General features: G+C 33.4%; 2 protein-coding genes across 12 annotated transcripts in view; both read left to right on the forward strand.

The window, feature by feature from the left end:
* Positions 1–147: 147 nt before the first annotated feature.
* LOC129803555 (GSK3-beta interaction protein) lies at positions 148–721 on the forward strand. Of its 2 annotated transcripts, XM_055850204.1 has the most exons (2): positions 148–481; positions 560–721. In XM_055850204.1, the coding sequence occupies exons 1-2, from the start codon at positions 286–288 to the stop codon at positions 637–639; spliced, it is 276 nt and encodes a 91-aa protein (XP_055706179.1). In that variant the 5' UTR covers positions 148–285; the 3' UTR covers positions 640–721. The 2 variants fall into 2 exon arrangements, with proteins under 2 accessions (XP_055706179.1, XP_055706178.1); XM_055850203.1 differs by having other exon boundaries at positions 149–721.
* A 2,647-nt stretch (positions 722–3,368) lies between these two features.
* Positions 3,369–14,245, forward strand: part of LOC129803572 (endophilin-A) — a 65,554-nt gene continuing 54,677 nt past the window's right edge. For all 10 annotated transcript variants that reach the window (XM_055850243.1, XM_055850246.1, XM_055850249.1 and 7 more), the window contains exon 1: positions 3,369–3,535. The gene's annotated coding sequence lies outside the window, so the exon portion shown is untranslated. The remainder of the gene's footprint in view (positions 3,536–14,245) is intronic.

Here is a 14,245-nt window from a genome sequence, read left to right on the forward strand (position 1 = left end):
TCATACCTTATAAAAAATGTTAAGATTTTTTATCGTGTTTTTTTTTTCCTTTTGATTTTCGTTCACTCACAGGTATTTCCTAATTTTTTTACAGTGTATTACTTTTTGTAACAATTTTTCGTGTTTTCTTCAAGGTGGTGGATCGTATGCCAAAAACTCGTCTGTTCCGCCTTGTGTGATTTTTAAAGGGTCTCTAAAAAAAATTGGAGTGCAGAACACGAAATGCAAATTGTAAACAAAAACACGTAGTTTTTTTAATTGAGAAAAGTACACATTTGAAACAAGATGTTTGATTCAGAGGAATTGATGGACTGGCACGAAGAGGCTAGTGCAATTATTAACGATGTAAAAGCCCATTTAAAGACTGTTCAAGTGTCTGAGCGTCTGGAGTCAACTGATCGCCGGATTTATATTAATGCCACAACATTGGAAGGACAGAATCTCTGTATTTGCGTCTCTTCAATGGGATTTCGCATAGTTGGTCAGCAATTTGACACAGTGAATCTAGAATTGGAGGAAAAATCGAAGATTTACGAAACACCGTATGCTCTCTTCACAGACATTTCACCACTCTACGTGAAATCTTTTGGTGAAGCTCTCCAAAAAGCCATGGAAACTCTAGCAGAAGGCTCAGCATGAGAGCAAAAGTTTATGTAGAATTTAATAAAAGTCATTTTTTGTTTTGATAAAAATAAAAACATTAGACGAGTTGAAAATGCAATTTCGCATTTAGACGGGTTTGCGTTGAAACTAAAAAGAAAAAGAAGAAGGATTAGCTGCGATGCGATATGGCACCCCTATTTTTAACAACCCAACACGCCAAAAATTTACATTACCGATCCCTTCGGAATTACAATCGCATAGTAATTACGGATTAGCGGTTAACTAGGTAAAAATTTAGATTAACAAAAAATTAGTGTGTGCCTAAATTTTAGCAATCTTTTCTAGGACACCAAAATTTATAGACAAAAAATAAATAAAAATCATCTGAAAGCATCCTTTCTAACGTTTCTGACAATGCAAACAATCCTAATAACTATAAATTTCGGCAAGGTGCTCTTATAGTTCATTAACCCTCTAACGGGTAAGACCGCCTCCAGGCGGTCTTCACAAAAATCACATTTACAGCGACAATAAAGGTTTTATTTATTTAAAAGTGCTATAGTGTCCTCGGTAATAGTCTTATAAACATCTCTTGAAAGTTTAAACTCATTTTGACTCTTCGTTTTGTTGCTATTCCCAGTTTTGTGTGACAGGTCAGAGAAAAAGCAACAAAAAATATTAGTGCAAAAAAACTCATTTCCAATTTCCATAAAAATACCGATTTAAAGTTATCTGACTAAAATAAATTTATTTTTTACTGAAAGATATGTCATTCTACTTTGTATATTTTATTTAAAAAAATTGAAAAAAAGATAGATAGATAGATAGATAGATAGATATTTTATTCATCGGCAAATGCTTTAAAAGCGCAACAACGTTACAGGAACAGTGACTTATTTCCCTCTATTGCGTCCACCGCCGTCTTAGCGTTGGTGACCAACCTCCAGAGGCAAACGGTGGAAATCCTCCTTCACAGGTTGTATAAGCCGTTGCAGAAAAAATCTGCTTTTAATGCTAAAACATTTCTTACAAAATTACATTAACAATAATTATGAAAGAAAAAGCAAAACAGTCAACTGCTGCTCCGTCGATTTCCGCGAATCAAAGCATTGCGAGAGTAGGATGGCTAGCTCAAGTGAGCTGTATTCCAAACGGGCATAAGCCCAGGTGTCATAAATATTAAACACTTTAGAAATTTTACTTATGTGGAAAGAACAAAAAAAGAAACAACAAAAAAAAAACAAAGAAAAAAACTAAAAATGTGAATTTTAGAAGCAAAAAGAGTTTCAAAAAAATTTTATATTTTCTCACCTAGCGCCTAAACTAAAAGAGATAATGAAGAATGGATGGTTTTTTCGACTTTATTGGATAATAATTATCCTAGAAAACATTGCTTTAGAACTTTTTTTTCGCATATTAAAGAAAACACCGTTAGAGGGTTAAATGCCAGATTAATCTGTCAAGTCTACAGTCTCAGAATGATCGTTCAAGATGTTTGTGGAATCACTCTCTGTCACCGTGAAATAATCCTATAGGAGCTCCCATTTCAATTGAAAATATTTATAATAATTTGAAAATATTAAATATTAAAATACTATTTGCAAAGAGGAAAATCGTTATGAACAATTTTAATTTTTTACTGAGCAATATCAATTTTTCGACTTACCAATTTTGCATTTTTTTTTACTGGCCAGAAGGTTTTTTTTTACATTTTAAAAGCCTAGAAAAATTAAAAGAGAAATCAATAATTTTATTACTCCCTCCGTTCCGAAATAAGTCGTACGTTTGAGAAAAATTTTTGTTCCGAAATAAGTCATACGTTTGGGAAAAATTTCGTTTAATGCAAAGTTTGTTGATAAATATTTTGTGTATCAACAATTATCTCTTGTAAAGAATTATTGCTAATGTCCAGTACTAAAATTGGGGTCCAGTCTTGATGGTATGTTGAGGAACGAATGTCTTAAAAATGTCTTTTTTGGCGTTTTATTTTCAAAGGTGCAGAATGGTGAGAGATACAGACTTGGGACCTTCGGGGGACCCGCCATAAGTTGACCATTAATATGTCCTTTATTTTGCCCCCACCCCACCTCTTCCCCACCAAAATCATGTTTTTTAGGATTGCTCGAAAACATGTCGTGCGATTTCTTTTTTTCAATTCTGGATATGTTTTAGAGAAACATATAAATGGTCCCAGGGTCAACTTATGGGGGTGCGCTGAAGGTCCCAAGTCCCTATCTCTCACCATTTTGCATCCAGATATTCGAACACGTAAAAAGGGATGTTCTTTTTATTGCTCATTCTCCTCATTCTGCAAAAGTGGAGCAATAAAAAATGTCATATCGGTAATAACTGTTGATTTCTACTTGTGCACACTAAAAATTTAGAACAAATTCTAACCTGTAATCTTAATCACAGTCCATCTTGTAGTGATTAACTCTCTACCGGAGCTATTTGAAAAAAAAAACGCGAAAAATGGACAACTTCAACACATTGATTCCTCAACTTACCATCGTCGTAGGATCCCCATATTATCCCTGAACATGGAGAATATTTTATCCACAAGATATTTTCAAATAACAAAAACATTCTCTGAACCTATTCCTTAATCTTAATCCCTAATTTTTCGCCAAACGTACGACATTTCGGAACGGAGGGAGTATAATAATAAAATGATCTTATACTGTACTGTGTACATAACAGTGGTCGTAGATAGAAAATTTAAACATTAACAACCGGGCTACTTCAATATGGTAACCCTATTTTAATTCAGTTGCATGGCAGTAACTCAGTAAGATGGGCAGCGAGAAGTCGCGTTTTTCCCGTGAAAACTGAATAGTGCTAAAAAGTCGATTTATTGTGCGATTGTGTGGAAGAAAATTGTGCAATCACCGCCCCAGATAGTGTGGATACAGTGAAAATTGGAATAATCCCCGTAAGTATCACGGAGAGATGGCTGAAAAAGTCCCTCGGGCTCGGCCCGTCTGGCCAATTTTGGGGGAAAAAGCTTCATTGTTGCCCTCTCACTCGCGCCCACCTTGCTTTGGGGAGACGCTCGGGAGGTCTCTCTCGCATTCATGGAGTCTCTCTCCTAAATCTCGATTGGCAAAATGTGATAAGATTGCGCGTGAGAAAATGGGAGTTTTTCCACCAAAAAAATCTTCCTCAAAATGTCAATCAAAATATTTGCTATTCCCGGAGTTACAGTCTAATTGCTACAACTGAGCATCGCATTGGGGGGCAACACTCTGGGCGCCACTCTCAGGGGGCTGTGGTGCTGCAGGGAGCGAGGATAGGGTGACTTTTTTCACGAGAAAAATGGGGGTGGATGACGCAAGATGTTGTGCAAGCCTTTTTTTGTCCCCAAAAAGATGAGATATTGGTCCAAGACAAAGTTTGTCAACTTTCCACAAGATTGTGGGGGACACAACTAATACTTCTGAGGACAATTTTGTCTAGAATAAAAAAATAATATAATAAGAAAACAGAAGCGCCCCATGTTCTTTGTCAAGGTCACGATACGCCTGACTAGATTTAGGGGTTGAAAAATCAATGTTTCTTTGGTGTTTCAAATTAGTTTAATTAAGATTAATTATGATTAATTTTTCTGCTTTTTAATTAATTTAATTTTAGAAACTTATATTTTTAGTCTGAGTCTGAGTTAGCATGAGTCTCTGTTTAATATTTAGTGTTTTTAGAATTGTTAAACTAGATAGGGGCGAGTGGGGTTCTTTTGATCAAGGGATAAGGGAAACTGGGGCACCACCAAACACGGGGTCCCACCAAACACTTCTATTTTTTAATCGGATATTGGATATCAGAGGATAAGACCGATAGGACCTTATAGGCACTGTAGGGATGCTTGTCCACTGAAGGAATGGTCGAGATAGTCCAAGTAGTTTAGAAATAAAAATTAGTGTTTGGTGGTACCCCGTGTTTGGTGGTGCCCCAAGTTCCCTAGATCATTATTAGATTTGATAGTCATAGGAGCTTCCAGACTTATAGCTGACTTCTCAAGGTTCAGCCTAGTTCCCGAAAGTCTGAAATTCCTAAATAGCGAGAAATTTATTTGCTTTTTGAGAACCCTATAATTCACTTATCTTTAGGGCCTTGACAGACCAGAGTATTAGCCGAGATACGGCTTAGCGTAATTGTATTATAAATAATGGCTAAAGTGCATTTCCATCATTTTCCACTAAGCCGTCTCTCGGCTTAAGTCGTAAGTGTGTCTAGGGCATTAGGAATCGAACCCTAATATGAATTTTTCCAAAAAAATCTTGATTGATAAGAAATTAGAGCAGTTAAGCCATATGGCTAAGACAGTCTTCAGATTGGAAGTTTAGTCTAGTTTCCGAAAGTCTGAAAATCCTAAGTATCAACCAATTTAATTTGTTCTTCTGATTCAAATAGATTAATTCCCCTTAATAGTCCATTTCTAAGTCAAAATTTTCCAAAAAATTTCGACTGGAAAGAAATTAGAGATGTTAAGCCTTATGGCTAAGCCTTAGATCTGAAGCCCGTATTAGATCTGAAGCCAGTATAAGTCTTAGGTCTGAAGTTCGTATAAGACTTAGCCATATGACTTAACTGCTCTAACATTTTGTTAGTCAAAAAGATTCTGTAAATGATTCAGAAAAACTAATGAAATTGGTTGCATTTAGAATGTTAAAACGGTTAAGACCTCGGGAAACTGGGCTAAGCCTCTAGTCTGTAGGCCTAAGGTCTAAGCCTTTAGTTGAGGAAGCTATGGTTGATTAAAGTTTGAATCAAGTATTGGTGTAATTAATGATAAAGTAATATTGGTACCTTAATACACTCTTCTAAACACACTTACGAATTAGGGCAGAATCACATTGACAGTAAAATGCTCACCGTCACCGTCAAAGCCCTCACCGAATTTCGTTGATTTACGCATTTTCATTGCAATTCTTACGCAAATTCTCAATTACCGTATTACTTTATCTCATAATTTATTGCACTAGGTGAAAATAGTATAAGAAAATTGAATAAATGAAACAAAAATGCGATAAACGGTAAGCAAAAAAAACTAAGATTTTTTTACCGTAGTTTTTTGCTCACCGTTTATCGCATTTTCGTTTTATTTCTTTAGTTTTCTTATATCAGTTTTACCTAGTGTCACCGAGTATGAGATAATGTAACATGGTAATTGAGAATTTGCGTATGAATTGTAATAAAAATGAGTAAATTAATGAAATACGGTGAAGACTTTGACGGTGACGGTGAGCATTTTACTGTCAATGTGATTCTGCCCTTAAGCCGAGAGACGAATTAATGTAATTTTAATCAAAATAACAATCAGATTATTTTTCCTTCACTTTCTGACTAATCCGTCTGTCAGCTTAAATCGAGAAACGGCTTTTAGTTAGTGGGAAACTTATGGGAATTTACTCAGATCAATATTTTGTATATATATAATTACTTAAGCCGTCCAAGGGCATAAGGCTTAAACAGACTCAGGATAATACTTGAAAATATTTAGTCTGCAAAATTTGGCAGTAAAGATTTATTCCAGATTGTTATACACTAAGATCTGAGGATCATCGATTAGAGGTCCTTTGAATAAATTTGCTTTATATAATCCGTTAGACTATTTAGGTCCTGGATAGAGTAGTTCCTGCTGATGTGCTGATAGGGGAAGGTAGTCAGTTTCAGAGCTCGCTAGTCTCCAATTTGCAATTTTCCTTGTTTCCCAAAGAAAATTTCTATTCTATCAAATACTAGGGGAGGTGATCTGCTTTCCAACATGGAATTATGTTTAATTTAGTAATGTTTTCTAAGGAACTCGAAAAATTATAATAATATTTAAAGGTTGGGGTATTTAGAAGTAGATCACATAATCCGATTCACAAAGCATAGTTTTTGCATGTTTTTACGTCGATATTAGATTTTGATTTTTCATAATCACACCTTTGTTATTGTAATGTACGCATATATACTCTGTTTTCTCTGTTCATTAAAAAAATGATTTTTCAAGTTTTTCGCTATTCACTTATGATTTTATTATTAACAAGAACTTAATGACAAGAATTACCGGTTATATGGACTTCCAAGGCTTAAATCACAAACATTCATTAAATAAAAGATATATAATATTAGATCATTTTTATTTCATTTAACTTAAAAGCATATAGAATAGCAACATTTAAAGATTTTTTTTAAATTTTTCATTAAAAAAAATTAAAAATTCATCTGTTGGGATCTCAACTTTGAAAACAACTAACTGTCATGATACATTGATCTGAAACTAAAATGGCAAGAATAACAGAAGAGCAATAATAAATTAAAATTTTGCTCAGTAAAGGTATCAATTCTTTACAAAAATTTGTCAGAGCTCTATACATCTAAAGAGACGAAAAAAAGAATCTAACATGGAAATTAACCAGAAAGAATCTATAATTTATCTAATACATGCTTTAGTGTTTATCATTGTATTTACACATTTTTCATATTTTACTATGTCAGAATATTTAAAGAGTTTTGGTATTTTAAAATTGCCAATAATATTTCTTTTGACTTGTCATATTTTCATCACAAATTGAATTTGATATTTGCGATTAAAATAGCCCCACATTCCCCTACCATAAATAAAAACACATAAGGTGAGGCGAAGGGGATAAGACTTCGCGCAATGCTTGAAGATTTATTAGGTTGACCAAAGCTTTTTAGCTGAGTTTCCATAATATTGATTTTTGTAATTTACTTGAAGCATTCCCAAATATTTGCATATTTGGATGCAAATTTCCTATAGAAATTAAACCTTTTGAGGATGATAAAGTAAAACGAAATATTTACTGGAAAAACACTGTTTATTGACTATTAGATATGACCGTCTCAAGACGTCATACCTAATAGGTCATATTATTACTGACATTTCTTCTGAATGTGAGTGTGAATAAACGTAGTAAAGGTTATTTTAAATGCAGTAAAAATGTGTTTTTGATGAGTGCGTTGACACGTGGTAACCGTTAGAGTTTAATTGGAATTAACATTATAATAAATAATATACGTAAATTTATTTTTAGCCTTGGAATTTTAGAGAAAATAGGGATAAATTGCCGAAGAAACATTTTAATGGCACAGCATTCCATAAAGGAACAAGGCCTTCCCACAAGGGGATCTCTAGACATGCATTATTATTTTTTCTTGTACGGGATGAGGTTGTCAGTCCCATGCCCGTCAAATCAAGTGCAATGAAATGCTCACTGGATGCAATCCGAATACCTTTAACGCCAGAAAAATTCCTGGTGGCCTAAAGGGGATTCGAACCCGGGACACTTGCATCATAGACCGAGTGCTCTACCCAGGGGGGTGGCATATCCTTCCAGAATTGATGCTCTTTTTTGTCTCACCTGCCGCGATAGAGTTTGTTTCACTCACACTCATTTTATATGGGAATTTGTTGCACTCAAAGAGTTCCATTTAAAAAAAGAGAACATGCCACCCCCTTGGCTCTACTACTTGACCCATTGAGTGCCCTATTTAACCCTTTAAGAATAAACAAGTAATAAACATTTCTATTAATATTAAACTGTTGGAAATGCGGCTTTAGATTTTCTGTAAGTCTATTCGGGGATCCATGATATTGTTTACTCTCTTCACTTGCCCCCAACCTTCCTTTTATAATCCAAAACTTTATTTTTTTTTGAGTTTTATCGAAAATTAAGCAATACATTTCACAGCACAGTGGGACTTCGATAGAGTCAAAAGGGGTATTATTTAATGTTTGTAATATTGATAAATTCAAAACATAGTCGAATATTAGTTAATTAACCCATAAATTCCACACCCTCTGGCCCAAAAGATTAAGGAATGATATTACGGAATGTTTTTATTTATTAGTAAACATTTTAAGTATAAATTACTCGCCATGTGGTAATATTGAGGTCCACGCACGATTTTGATTTTAGATAAGGAAATGGTATCTTAAAGATTTCTTGTTTCACTTTTTTTTTTTAGAAGAGCTGCGGTACATATTTGGTTATTAATAATTCTGATGCAATTAACGTTATTAGGGAAGTAAAACACGGTATTGACCTTTGGCTCCTTTCTCCTTTTAAATTCTCAAACCTTCAGAAATTAAAAGGAGAAAGGAGCCAAAGGTCAATACCGTGTATTACTGTCCCTGATACTCAATTTACTGGCCGAAAATTATCTAGCATTAACGTTATTAACTAGAATTTCTTTTATACTTTTAAAAAGAGAATTTAATTTCTTTTCTAAAGAGCAATAAAACCAATTGTTGTTCTGTAATTATGTGAGCTAGATCGTTAGAGATTGTTAGAGATATCGACTTGGAGTCTGCAGATAACCCCCTAATAAGTCAACAACCCTGTAACAAGTCAAAGAAAATTATTTTGTTGAAAAATGATTACACGGTTAATATACGAATTTTATCAAAAAATTACCATGTTCTTACATAATTTTTTTTCTTGTCTTAAAATTGTTATGTTGACACACCCAAAAACTGATTTTAATGTCGAATATATCATAATTAGATTATATAATATTATTAGTTCAATAATAAAGGAAAAGTTGACTCTATCGGAGTCAATTTGGGCCCAAGTTGACTATATCGGAGTCCGTAGAGCAAAAAAATAGCTGTTGACTCTAATGGAGATTGACTCTATCGAGGTCCCACTGTACCTTCAAGATCTACAAGAAAGTGATGTTTTCATACCTGGCCTGTATCGTTAAAAATCAGCGTTATTGACGCACCTTCAACTTCATCAAAACCTAATTCTAAAAATTCTAAACGTTTCTTTTTCTTTCCTAAAAAATTATAATTGTTATATAATCTCAGAACGTTCATCCATAAAAATGATTTATTTTACTATTTGTTCACTATTTTTCAATAAAGACATTTCAGTCTTTTGATACCTTTAAACAGATTTGACCGTCTCCAGACGGTCTTTACCTTTTCTCACTTGGCGCCCAAACGAAAAGAGATAATGAGAAAAATGCATGGTTTTTTGAGTTTATATGACCATTCATTACTCTAGACAAAATTATTTAACTAGTTTTTTGCACATTAAACTATCAGTCAGAGGGTTAAGGTCTAAAAAGGTAAAAAAAACTTGGTTGAGAGGTCTTTGAAACCTGGGAAATTTTAAACTGATACTTTATTGGTAATTACCAACAATATTTTAGGTAAATTTTAAGGTGATTCATTATAATCGGTTCAGAGCAATTTTGAATTACTAATTATAAAAATAATAAAAGGCGGAGTGTTAGGAAACTTTGCGGTGTGTTCGTTTTCATGGGCACAATGATTTACGTCATGAATTTAACTGCCAAACAAACTTGTTTGATAGCATCGCAATCGTAAATTTGAGTATTCTGAAAGTTCAGTAGCTCTTCTATCTATTAAATAAAGGATTATACCATATAAGAATTGTAAAAAAAAATCTTCATTTACTTAAAAATTCTCTAAGGCTTATTCCTAAACAGATTGCTATATACTAATATTATAATCTTGATTGATTGACCTCTTAAACATCTTATGAGCTACGTGAAAAGTATAGGGGGAGGCTTTGATCGTTCGCACATACGCTACCTTCAGACACTTCATATTTCTCCCATATTCCTTTATGAATCTCACATATGGCTATATATTGTAATAGCTAACCTTAAATCCCATCTTTCCTGAAAAAATTGAGAGTCTAATCCTTTTTTCCTAGTTTCAGGAAACAAAAAATAAAAACAGGTCAAAAACTGTAATTTTGCTGTGCAATATTTCATACGATTGTGCAGAATTAATATCACTTTTCTGAAAAACTACTATCACAAAGGGTAGAAGGGTTATTAGGAATCAGATTTATGTAATAATCTTTTAGGCTGAACAGGCACTTTTTGTGGGTGGAACAAAATTCACAAACTTGACTCAGATTCATCGATCGCACATAGAAGACTGCTTCTTTCAGATATTTTCCAGGAAACTTCATTTTAGATACGATCCCTCATATTCACATCTATTGTAATCTACCGATTTGATCCACCACTAAAAAGGAAAACTTAAAAATCGTAAAGTTGATAAACAAGAAGTAATTTGACTCAAATAGGCTGCAGTTGAGTAATTATTAAGCAATTTTGCATTTCTTTGATATAAAAATATTTTTCAAGCTTGCACAAACTGAATGTGCAATGAAAGAATCACATCTGCAATAAGCTCATACAGTTTACAACTGGTTTTTGACAATCTTTGACATAACCTCACTATTGTGTTGTTTTGCATGACAAAGAAAAGAAATTGTCCGTGAGAAGCTGTTTTGTGAAAATTTTAGCTTGTTCACCTGCTGAAGCTCAATATCTGTGCTAAATCCCGATTCCTGCAGCTGCAGGAACAGAGAAATCTTCAATGATGCGCATTCAAACGTTTTTGTGCATATCCGGCTCCGTGGAGGAATGGTGGAATCTTGTGTGGTCTTCTCGCTTGCAGAGTTTTAGTCAATTTTTAGCTTTAAAAACTTATTGATTCGTGTAAATTTGGTGATATTTGGACTTTTTAAGAAAGTATTCATCAGATTTAACCGTTTCCGGAGTGAAATTCTCGTAGAACCAATCAAAAAAATGGTTTTTAATGTCAATAAAACATCTCTCAGAAAAGTTCCAAAAAAGTGATATTAAAATGTTTTATTCTATATAAAAATGGTTTAATCAAGTAGATTAGAGTTCCCTTTAAACAATGATGTGCAACTTTTAGTGTCCGGTGCAAAATTTACGGTGAAAATGGGGTGTTCAATGATGGCGTGAATCGTGTGCGATAATAGAAACTTGATTCATCTATCGGATAAATCGCCATTAAATTTTCATTTTCCTCTGGAGGAAAATCTAAGGATTTCCTGGAATTTTGTTTGGTGGGATTATAAACCTTATAAGTAAGACATTTTTTTGGCATAGTTGGAGAATCCATACAGTTTGCATGGTAGTCAGAAAAAATCACTGAACTTGAACATCATTTTTGTATGCGAAAGTTCAAAGCCTCCCCCTAAAGCTCTTCAATGAAAAATCACGCAAATATTGCATAATTCATTTTGTATAAATTGAATTATGAGTTATTAAATGTTGATAGATAGAAGATTTCTACAAGATATTAATCTCCTTGGAATTACTATTATATTTTTTTTCTTCTAACCAAAACAAATCTTGTTAATTCACTCAAGATCCCCCAGCAACTTGGTAGAGTAACTTGATAAATTGTCTGAAATCAGTGGGTGCGAAAGAGGAAGCTCACAGTGTTGTTTCTTATCGCGAGCAAGTGCGAAAATACATTTTCTTATCACAGGGCTACAAATGCTGTAAGAAAGAACAAATGGTGAATTTTTGTTGTTCATATAATATTCCTCTGCAGAAGCAGAAATTGCTGTGTTCACCAATAAACATTTAAAAAAAGAAATTGGTATTTTGGTACAAAAAGGTTTAAATCGATTGGTTCATGTGGGGTTTATTTTATTCCATTTAGCACAGCATTTTTTTTTTTGGTGAGGGATAGAATTTTCATGGTGAACAGTATCATTCCAAATATGGAACACTTCCGAAAATAAAAGCAAAGAACGATGCGCCAAAATATTGGGTGAAACTGGAAAATTATAATGTGGAATGTAATCCCTTTTCATCCCATCAAAATCATTTCATCTCAATTAATATTCATTTCACGTATGGAGATATTTCTCTATTTTATGACATTTTCATGGTCGTGGAAAATTTCTCTAATTCTGTTTTAATTTTTTTTTTCGTGTGGGGATGGGGAAGGGAATAGGTTGAATGAGGGAAAAATGTAGGGCACATTTTGTGCGTGTGTATATTGCGGGGAAAATATGCGCAAGAGAGGAAAAGTTAACCATTGTGCGTTGATGTTGAATGTCAATTTATGTATATTTACTAGCGTAGTATCTCTGTAGGTCAAGTTAAAGGACGTGAAAATGATTTTTTCCACAAATAATACACCAAAGGATGATGGTGAAAGCCTAAAATTGTGGAAAATTCCTCTATGAGACGCAGAATCTCTCTCAATGTTGATTTCACTATTAATTTTTCCATGATTTTGAGGCCAGACACTGTGGCTCCATCCATAAAGAGAAGAAGAATAGTAAAAAAAAGGAAGAGATAGAAAAGACTCTTCTACCGTGAAGGATTATAGAGAAGGTTCTCTTATAAGAAAATTCTAAAGATGAAGTGGATACTCTCAATTACATGGGCAATGGGAGAAAAATGAATATTCTTATATATTTTACAAAGAAAGGATTGAATATTCCATATAGGCATCATCAATCGCCATCGAGTATTGAATATTATATTGTTACTTTTCCCAAATGGGTAAGAAAGACTCTTAGTAAATTGACCTAAATTTTCCATGTGGATTAGTGGCATTGAATCGATACAGAGTGGACGACTCCTTCCTATATAAACCCTCTGCTCTATACACTGAAAGGAGAAAATCTCTGTGAAATATCTCAAAAATTCCTTTCACGAGGAGATTTCTTATTTGAAAAATATCTACCTCCTGTTGAAATTTTGCCAATTACCTTAAAATAGAAATTCCGTGCGAATTTATTTTTTCAATTAGTTTTTTTGATGAATTTTATAGAGAAATTCTCAAAATTTTATGTCATACCACGTATTGGCCATTATGATGATAAAATTGATATTTCCCCCAAACAAGGCACAATTTAGATAACAATAATTAATCGTATGATCAAATTACTCGCCCATCATCACGTCTACTAAAGTTTTCATTCATTGATTTTCAATAGTAGTTCTACACCAATAGACTTATGTATCTGTCTTGTACAGTAAATTCTGTATATGTTGAACAATCAGTGTTAACAAAAGGAATTTGAGGAATTGTACAACAGACATTAAACTGACAATCGATTAATTTTTCATCTCCCTTTGAAGGAATTGTTGGATCTTCTGAGTGAGTGTAGGAAGGGTAGCAAATGACAAAAGACTCTTGATGAGTCATATTACATTACGATTTAACTATATTACGTATATTGTTACAGAAATTTAACTAATGTATATTACAGTGCCCGGCAAAAGTGACCCAATGTTTTGCAATTCTGTATAAAAAAATTTAATTTTTCATGATTGAATTCCTATAGGGTAAGTGTGCCAAATTCCGATCAGCTTGCAATTCCGGCCACCTTTTTTATTCCTCGAATTTCCATGAAGTTTTAGTTTTTGTATACTCTATAGATTATACAATGCAAAAGAAAAACAGAAAATGTAATTTCGACAAACGAGATTACGTGAAACAGACATTGGAAGAAATCCCGAAGGGCAAGGAACTATGAGAATAAAGGTGGTCGAAAAAGGGGACCAAAGCTATGTTTACATTTTTATTCATTTTAAAATGTAATAAGAATGATTTTAAAGAAAATAAAGACGATAAATTGTTAACAAGTTTCCAAGCAACACTCTTTCAGAAGAAAGAATAAAAAAAAATCAATTTGTTTTAAAAATATTACATTTAAAATTTGAAACTTTGGCGCTTGCATGCAACTATGCCGAAATTTGGCACACTTACCCTATCACTTTCAACTTTTTTTTCCTTGAATGCTTTATTCTAAAGCTACTAAATGAGCCCTATAAGGATTTTTTGAGAAAAGTACAAAATTTTTTTTAA

Source organism: Phlebotomus papatasi, chromosome 2 (genome assembly GCF_024763615.1).
Source record: "Phlebotomus papatasi isolate M1 chromosome 2, Ppap_2.1, whole genome shotgun sequence".
Classification (NCBI taxonomy): Eukaryota; Metazoa; Arthropoda; class Insecta; order Diptera; family Psychodidae; genus Phlebotomus; species Phlebotomus papatasi.

Excerpts from the sequence above, each read along its gene's own strand:
- LOC129803555 (XM_055850203.1), top strand. The coding sequence starts at position 286 with ATGTTTGATTCAGAGGAATTGATGGACTGGCACGAAGAGGCTAGTGCA.